Source organism: Morone saxatilis, unplaced genomic scaffold (genome assembly GCF_004916995.1).
Source record: "Morone saxatilis isolate NCDOM2014 unplaced genomic scaffold, NCSU_SB_2.0 Contig8, whole genome shotgun sequence".
Taxonomy (NCBI): Eukaryota; Metazoa; Chordata; class Actinopteri; family Moronidae; genus Morone; species Morone saxatilis.
The window spans coordinates 3,383,556-3,392,556 of NW_023340257.1; the positions used below are offsets into that span (position 1 = coordinate 3,383,556).

The 9,001-nt window shown below is 41.4% G+C and overlaps 1 protein-coding gene across 1 annotated transcript; it reads left to right on the plus strand.

Moving 5' to 3' along the window:
• Window positions 1-73: 73 nt before the first annotated feature.
• On the plus strand, window positions 74-8,795 carry zgc:113279 (uncharacterized protein LOC553749 homolog; the record flags this gene model as incomplete). Its single annotated transcript, XM_035679780.1, is given in 10 exon segments — window positions 74-195; window positions 645-669; window positions 867-913; window positions 1,039-1,183; window positions 1,342-1,645; window positions 2,117-2,222; window positions 3,282-3,428; window positions 4,691-4,751; window positions 5,248-5,411; window positions 6,636-8,795. Coding segments are annotated over 10 exon segments (1,202 nt in total), but the record flags the coding sequence as incomplete, so codon positions are not given.
• Between the last annotated feature and the right edge of the window lie 206 nt (window positions 8,796-9,001).

Here is a 9,001-nt window from a genome sequence, read left to right on the forward strand (position 1 = left end):
GTTGTGTGTGTGAACTGTTGTGTGGTCGGACCCTCCTTCCGTGAAGGTTCATCCTCCATTGTTTGTTCAGCAGGTGCAAGGTGTTCAATATACGATGGTGAGAAGGTCTACCTCGGAGTGCGTGTCAAAATGCCTGTAAGGGATCTTCTGAAAAACATCCGCCTCGCCCAAGGCATGGCACCTAAAGATCCTAAGGTATGTTTTTTGTTTGTTTTTATTTATTTTTTATCCAAGTGGACAGTGAAAAAATGATAGTTAATGTCAACAATATAGACTAGATAGATATTTTTCTTTTTACTCAAACCCTGATGGATAAGTTTACTTTATGTGTTGCATTTTTACAGTTGATTTCCTGGCTGTTTTTTTTGTCGAACAGAAAAATATCAATAGTCAACCTCTTTATTCCTCTTCGAATAAAACCTAACATTTTGGAGTTCTTTCCTATAGTCGGTTGCAGATTTGCTTGAAGAAGAATTATATCTTAGTTCTCCTTTCCTTTCCTTTTTCGTACATTCATTTGGTGTAACCACACTTCGTTTTACCTGCCTACATAAGCTGAGCTATATTGTTATGCCTTTGGCTGAAAAATCTAAAGCATATAGGAGACAACTCTCACTGATCCCACTGTTGTTTTCTTTTCACAGGAGATCTACAGCAAAACAGTCAAAGGTCAGTAAAACTCAGATCCACAAGTTGTTTACGTGTGGTATCATGTAGATTTTGTTCCTGCTTTAATAGTCATTGAGCTACACTATATTCTAATTTGATACAGAGGTTGTGTATCTCATGACACCAGCCTGCAGGGCATACAGTATAGTAACGCACATACTGTATAGTACTCTCAGACTTAACGTCTGCTTCCACAGGAGAACAGCAACGAGTCAAAACCCGCAAAGGACGCCGAACTGCCATGGTGAGTGTTGAAAGACAGAGACACGGGTCCTCCCAGAAGTTCCTGTTTATGAAAGACGCTGTAAATCACATGTCACCTTTTAGGACCTGTTCAAATAGACCGGCATACCTGTGTTTGACTTTCAGAGAAAACACCCCACCAAAAGCCTGGAGGAGCTGTCAATCATTGTTGAGGTGCTGGAGGAGGATCTGAGGACCAGCAACAACTGCCGCTTCCCTCCCCAATCTTTGTCCTTCGAGCCTCCAGTGTCTCCTGAGTGGTCTTCAACTGGTAATTCACGTGGACCAGATCCACATTTATAAGGTCCAGTGTGTAGGATTTAGTAGCGTCTAGCAGTGTAGTTGCAGATTGCAACTCCCTTTAAACCTTGAAAAATATGTTAACAGCAGCCTCTACCACCCCCTCACATGCCATGTGTTCTCACTAAGGTGCAGGTTACAACAGCGACGAGTCTGATGAAATGATCCCCAGCCCCCAGTCCTACATGACCTACTCACCAGGCACAGCAGAGTACCACCAGGCCCTGTCCCCTCCCGGATTCATGCACAACAGCCTTCAGTTTTACAGCGTTGAAGACGTTGGAAGAGATGGTGGCACAGGGGAGGAGTGGTTTGATTCTGACTGGAGCCTGAACAGCTCTGCTTTCTTCTGGACACAGCTGCAGAAAGAGGAGAGCCAGCTGAGGGACATCTCTGACGCTGTACTGTTGGCCGCCGATGAACACGGCAGGACGTAGGTTTGAATGTCATTGTGTGTGTGTGTGTGTGTCTACTGAAGGAGAACTACAGGTCTTGGGTAGTACTATCGCATATATGAAGAAAGTTGTATAAAACTTTATGTGGCTTCAGAGGAAGCTGCACAAAGTCTGATAGCCTTCATTCAGCTGCTTCAGTTTCAGGATCCTGGTATGGTGCATGCTGGCTCATTGTCATTAGCGGTATTATTGGTAACACCTGTGTTTTTCATACTGCGACACGCCTGTGAAAACGGCCTGTTGTGGTTCAGTTTGTTGAGCCCGCAGGCTTCTATTAATTAAGTTCCATTTTTTCAGCTTACTGTATGAAATGCCTTTACTAACTACCCAGTATTTAACCCATGTTCAGACCTGTTCTCCTCTTACAAGATCGTATGTTGCCTCTCTCTAAATACTTTTAGTGTGGAGTCATTTTTTGTCAATATGTGGGGTTGTGTTTGTCCCTCCAGAGCTCTACATAAAGTGGCGGGCATCGGGATGAGGGCACTGGGCTACGCCATCGCCAAAAGGATGGCCGCACTCAACAGCCTGGACCTCAAAGACTCTGATGGAATGGTACAGTACAAAAACCTCTGAGATTTACATTTGTATATTTGAGACAAATTAGAATGCAAACAAAATAATTAACATAAAGTCATAACAATGTAGATTACATAAACACAACTCTCTCTGCAGCACCAAATTACATGAATCTCTGCTAAAGATAGATTATACACTTTGGTTGAATCATAATGTATCCTCAGTTAAAATATACAGTTCGGTGGTAAGTCTCACAGATATTGCTGTAATTACAATAAGAAAGATTAGAAAAGAAAGAAAGATTCAACAACTGTTCTGGAAGGTGAACTTATAAAGGGTTCCCACACATCCTGGAAAACTGTTGCTATTTAAGCCCCTAACTCAGACCGGCTACTTATAGCTGGGTTTGTATTTAGTTTGATTTAACTGTACACTTAAATGTGGGTTTAACAGATGTGAAACCAAACAGAAAAACTCTCTTTTTATTTCAAATCACATGCCAGTCAATCTAGCCTTTCACACCAGATGCAGAGTGGAACAGACTCAGAGAAGCTCTGTGGAAATGCTGCAGACGTTCCTATCTGCATTCATACAGACTATTAACGATCATATTTACATTTATTGTTGTGGTTGTTTAATACATGCACAGAAATGTTAATTGTACAAAGATCACTTTCTGAATCTTCTTTAAAGACTAAGAAGTCTTAATTCTACTTGATTTGAAGTGTTACCTGTGGGCTGTGGCCACATCAGTGTTAAGGCCCCAGTATGCTTGCCGTTTGCGACCTGTCGCGCGACACTGTGACGCCAAATTGACGTAGATCTCGCTGCTGTTCGCTTCTACCAGTAAATTATATGACCGTGTGAGCAAGTGCCGTCCTGTATTGTTAAGAAAAAGTCCTTAAATGATTTCTTGATATTTAGGAAGCAGCTACATTTACACTGTTTTTCAGCATTGGTGAAATTATTCATATCAATAAGTATTCAGTGTTTAAATGTCTGATGGATACAGCTACTGGTGTCTTAACCACAGATGCAAGAAAATAAATGTCATTGGACAATCCATAGCTTACATCCATGGCCCTCTGTTCGCAGACTGCCCTCCTCCACGCAGCGAAGCACAACCACCACCTGATGGTAGCAGATCTGATGGGTTTGGGGGCCAACATCAATGAGACAAACAACTCAGGAAAGTCCTGCCTCCACCTCAGTGCTGAGAAAGGCTACATCAGAGTCCTGGAGGTTAGAGCCTTGTTTTTCTTCTCTGCTGTTGTTTATCACTTCACTATCTTTTCAGACACCACTGATTGAATTTGGGCAAAACCTGAGTGAATAATTGCTCCTCACTGGGTTCTAAGATTGTAAAGGTTGTGAAGATGACTAAGAGACTGAGTGTGTGGGACAACTTGTCCTCATTGCAGAAACGCCTTTCTGCTCACAGTTCCCACATCACATAACGAGCAACATCACCCCGTTTGTCACAAGTTATTGGGTGCTAAAACTGTGGTTCCCTCTGATCCGAGCTAACAGGTTATTCAGGTCCGTGTACTGCTGCAGGTACTGGTTTTCATGCTGGCAAGGTTTCATCTGTGTTGAAGTCGAATAAGAGATCAAAGAGAAAGCTCTGACAAAAACCAACGTAGCCGGTTCTGTAAGGGTACTGCGTGTCACTCTGCGTCATCCTCTTGTTATTCAGTGCACTCTGAATGTAAAGTATTTTCTCAGTGTCATGTCTTAAGGGAAGTTATTGATGATTTTGTCTGTTTGATGGATGACTCATGCCATGCGTGCAGAGAACAAAGGGGATCAGTATGGCACATATCGTACCATTAGATGCTCAGGGGTATTGAGTTGTAGTATTGTGCAGAAAGAGTTATTTCAGGTTCTAATAGGTGGGAATAAAAAGCCACTTAGATAACTTGGCATCGAGCTTCAGAGTACAGATTGTATAGGAACTGTGTTCACTTTTATAGCACACAGCCAGTGTTGGGAGTAACGGCGTTTAAGTATAACGACGTTACTAGCGGCGCTATTTTTTCAGTAACGGAGTAATCTAATAATTACTTTTCCCATCGTGCGACGCCGTATGCGTTACTGAGAATGTAAATGAGTGGCAGTTAGACCAATTCTGTTGAATGAAGCGCAGCGGTGTCAGGCTTTCTGAGAAGTTGTAATCTACATCACTGAAATCCCTCAGCACTGCCACTGTCCCACAGTCTGTTCCATCTGTCTTCGTCCAGGAGCACCAGGACCACACAGCTGTGGTACCTTGAGGATGTAGAAACATGGCAACATATTTGTGCTGCCTTGTGCTGTACTCAGATTGGGACTGCTTTATTGCCACTCTGCACATCTCTGACATGACTATATTTTTTGACGTGCAGGAGCTGGTCTGCACTCCATTACCAAACTAAATGTTTTTGTAGGACCTGCTGTTGGTCTTACGCTGCTCTTTTGGATCATATGAACATATATCTTTAACCAGTATGCATGTTTTCTTTTAGGTTCTAAAAAACGCAATGATGGATGGTGTGTATGTTGATGTTGAAGCCACTGATAACTCTGGTATGTACTATAACTTCCTAAATATTAATAACAATGATGATAACAGCACAATAGTGTTACATGCACTAGCAAAAGTTCAGCCTCCTTTAGAATGGAGTTTGCTTTGAGGTATAGTAAGTAGAAAAGACGCTTTTCATCTGCATAAAGAATGACTAAATATGTGTTATAAAGCTTTACAGTCACGTTATTGTCACATATTGACAACAATGCATGGTTGCCAAAATGAGTGTAAGCAGCTAAATTATCACATAACAATGGTATCAGTTAATTAGTGATGCTTGGGATAAAAACAGTATCACAAAAAAGAATTGTCTACGCTCTGTGTTACTACCTGTTTCAGTTGTTTGCCAGAAACGTTTCAGCTGTGATCAGCTGATGTGTTTCTCTTTGTCAGTTACCATTTGACAGTTGGCTTTAGGTTAGATGTTAAAGATGGCTGTAGTGCATGAAAGCTCCTCAGAACTGCAGTCATCCAACCATTTGTGTGTGTTCTCAGGAATGAGTGTCCTCCAGTGTGCTTCAGTGGCTCTGAAAGCCACAGTATGTGAGCTGGAGAGCAGCATATCCCCCGATCGCTCCAGACTCCACACGCTCCGCCAAGAGCAGATGATGGAGACCCTGGAGTGCCTGCTGCAGATGGGCAGCTACCTTCATATCATGGTATGACACGGCAAGATTTTGTTTTCATTTTCAAATGCAAAAGAGATGTAGATGGTGACTGGATGCAGAATCCAGGATTAGATAATGTTACAGCATTAGAGAAGACATGATATTGAATGTGCTATGCTATGTCCTCACTTTTTTCTATATCATAACTCCCTCTGCGCTCACACCAGCCGAGCAGCTCGCCACGAACAGGTGTAGTCAGGAGACATTCAAACAGTACTCATGGCGCCAAGGAGAGTTGTCTCTTGTTTGCAGTTCAGCTTTGTGGCGGGCAGCACATACAACAAATAATGAGAACTGTGAGCCTGGTAAACAAAATGTACAGAGTGTCTATTTGCAAACCTACAGGTCTAAGTCCTCCCTGTTCCCTAGTGATATCTGTACTGTAGAGGACTGTGAAGAATGCCGGTATGTAAGTGTCACACAGTGATCGGTTGTCACATGCAGCATATTGAAGATGAGTAGACTCAAAGACTGATTAGCTTTACTTTTTACTGGTCTGTTTTTAGATGTACTTGCTGTCAACGCTAAGCTAGCAGCATGCCTTTAGGGACTGAAATGTCTCTCCTCAGTGGACAAGTCTTGACCACCACAAGAAGATGATAACTAGTGACTACAGGTCAACATTTCCAACACACCATGATACCTCTGAAACTTAATGACTGAATTCCTCCAATATACCTTGAGCCTAATTATAATGTTTGTCTCTATAGCATGTTAAATGTAAGCTTGTTGAGATTAGCTTACTAATGATAGCACACAATTACAAAAGATTGGGACTGACAAGTTTCCGTTGCAGAAAGAAACTCGGACTTGATGTTCCAATAACCTTTACTCTAATATTAAAGGCATACTCTGCAGGTCTCCATCCGTCTCCCCCCTGCTCCTCATCTGTCACTGATGCATAACAAGCTGCATGACTGCGTGTCAGTAATGTGGCACCTTCCCGCAGGGTTGTGCGGAGGTGTGGCCGTGTGTTTTGGTATTTGTGCTTTAGGACATTAGAAAAAAATGTGTTCTTGCTATCGCCGCTTCCTCTCCTTATTTATGCCCTATGTAGCTCGACCACAGGTCTCTCTGGCTCGCTTTAGCCAGGGAGGAGGGGCCAACTTTGAATGGTGCGTTCAGAAACAGCGACGGATGCGTAGTAACTTTTTCTGCACAAACACTTACTGTGCTTCACAATTGTACTGATTTTTTTCTCCTTCTCTTTCTCAGGGGAGCCGGAGTATGCAACCTATAATCGGTCAAACACCCGGCACATCTGCCCGGCAGGGCTTTTTCGAGACCCAACAGTAATGTTCTAAGTTAGTTCAGGCTTGAATTTGTCGTAGAGAGAAAAGAACCCCACTAATTATGTTTTTTTCTCCAAGCATAATTCAGGCCTGTCATGTAAAGCATCTGACGGTTTCTGTGTGAGGGGAAAATACTTGACTTGCAAGCAGGTATTTATTGTAACCTGCACAGAAACGTTAGGTGCCCATTGGTTGGTTTCTGTGAAACTTCCATAGTTTGCTACATTGGAGTTACTTGTCCTCAGTTAGTGTGTGTTCGTAGAGATCCACATGTAAAATCCTATGACTATATATTTTAAATAGCATTACTAGAAACTATTGCAGTGTTTCCTCTAGGTTTTTTTTTAGCAGTGGGGGCAGGCCTATCCGAACAACCCCCCCGCCCCCCGTCCCGTCCCGTCTGCCCCATTTCTGATACCGTTGCGACAGAAATCTAACAGCAGCGGGCCGCCTTTCCAAAATCAACATAGAGGAAACACTGCATTTGTTATGTTTTTCACACTAGATTTACTGTCCAGTAGTGTTTAAGAGCCTGGTCCCCCTGATACGAAACTTTCCAGCGGGAAGGGAGAGTGTCCTAAAATGTAAGGGTTTAGGTTCTATTATAATAATAGAATGTAAGATTAGGGCAGCAGTGCTACAGTTCATTGCTGTGTGTATATATTCCAAAATGTCTGTAATTGAATGAACTGGGCCGATAAATATATGATCAAGAACTGATCAGTAGAGATTTGAACAAGGATTATTCCCTTGTAAGAACTTGATATTTCAAGCCATAGAATTTACATGTGAGATCTTTGAAAGGACTTTTGGACTAGAGGACATTACAAGTTTTAGTAAGCTTTGTTTGGTGATGGGGAGTAAATACAGTTTAATTTGACTCGCACATAGTTTTGAGCCTGTCATGTGCATGTGCACTTCTTGGACCCATTTAAACTGTACTGTGTCAACTGTTATGTAACCCTGTTTTTGCATTATGTTTAGAGGAACACATGGGAATATTTACTTTTTGGTAAATGCACTTACCGTACTTTTCTATCTATATTAGTTTAATCTCTTTGCATTCCATAGAGTAGCATTGAGTTGTTTAGCCTAGTTAGCTTAGCTCACTGACTGGATGCAGGAAAGAGCATGGCTAGCAAAGTCAGAGATGCCTTCAACAACTCCAGAGCTGTCAGAAGTACACACTGTATCATCTGTATTTCATAAATGCAGTAGAAAACAGAACATTGTGGTCAGACAAGCAGCTACTGAAGTAATTCTTGGATGTACTACTGGTTAGCAAGTTGGCAACATACAAACAGCACAGTTTGGAGTTGTTGGAAGGAACATTTTTCTTGGCTAGCATTAAGTCTTTAGGCTAAACTAGGCCAAACACACCCAGGAACATCTCTCTACTGAACGTGTGAATATATATTATAAAGTGACTGGACACTGCTGTAGTCCATGTAAAGGTTTTATAAGAAATTGGTTGTATGTTCTTACTTTCTGCCATTTATGTTACAGAAGTGTTTGGAGGGGATTTTGTTTTAGTGTTTTCATATACAGACGAGTTGGGGATTCTGGTTCCTGTTTGTATTAGAGTATTTTCTATTTTGAAAACTGTAAGTAAGAAAAGTGTGGACTGGATTGTGTGAGTCAGTTTTTAACTTTAAAGATGTCACCAGTGTTTCCTTCATGCTGTGTTTGTATAGCATTATGAACTGTGTCATGTGATGCATACAGATTACTGTAGCCAGAGCTGCTCAACAGACAGAAGTTATGTCATAGTTTCAGCCAAAGTTTGTCTATATACAAATAAGTAATAAATAGCAAATCAAGACATTTGATCACATAAATAAGAACATAATTAGTGCCATTACCAAGTTCTTACATTCATGATCATGTTACTATGATCTTCACAGAGTAATAGGCTAGCCTAAAGGCTAATATTTGTCTCAATCTGAAATGTTTGCTCTGCTCTTAAGAAATTACATTTCACACACAAATGGAACATAACACAATGATTCAGATTGGTGATGGGTGTTAGTTATCAGTGTCACAATTTATGTTTCTGTAACAATAATGTATTTTCATCTTAAAGAAATAAATAAACATCTAAGTTTGGTAAACATTGTCTTTCAATTTATTTATACACACACTTGAATGTGCCAATCTCTAAAAAAATATACATGGAATAATCCACATGGAATAATCCCCTGGGGGGGGTTGTAGACTGGTTAACGTTTTTAGCTGCAACCAACAGCCCCTCAGGCTGCCTCTTGGTCCACAGAAACTTCCCCACCCTTT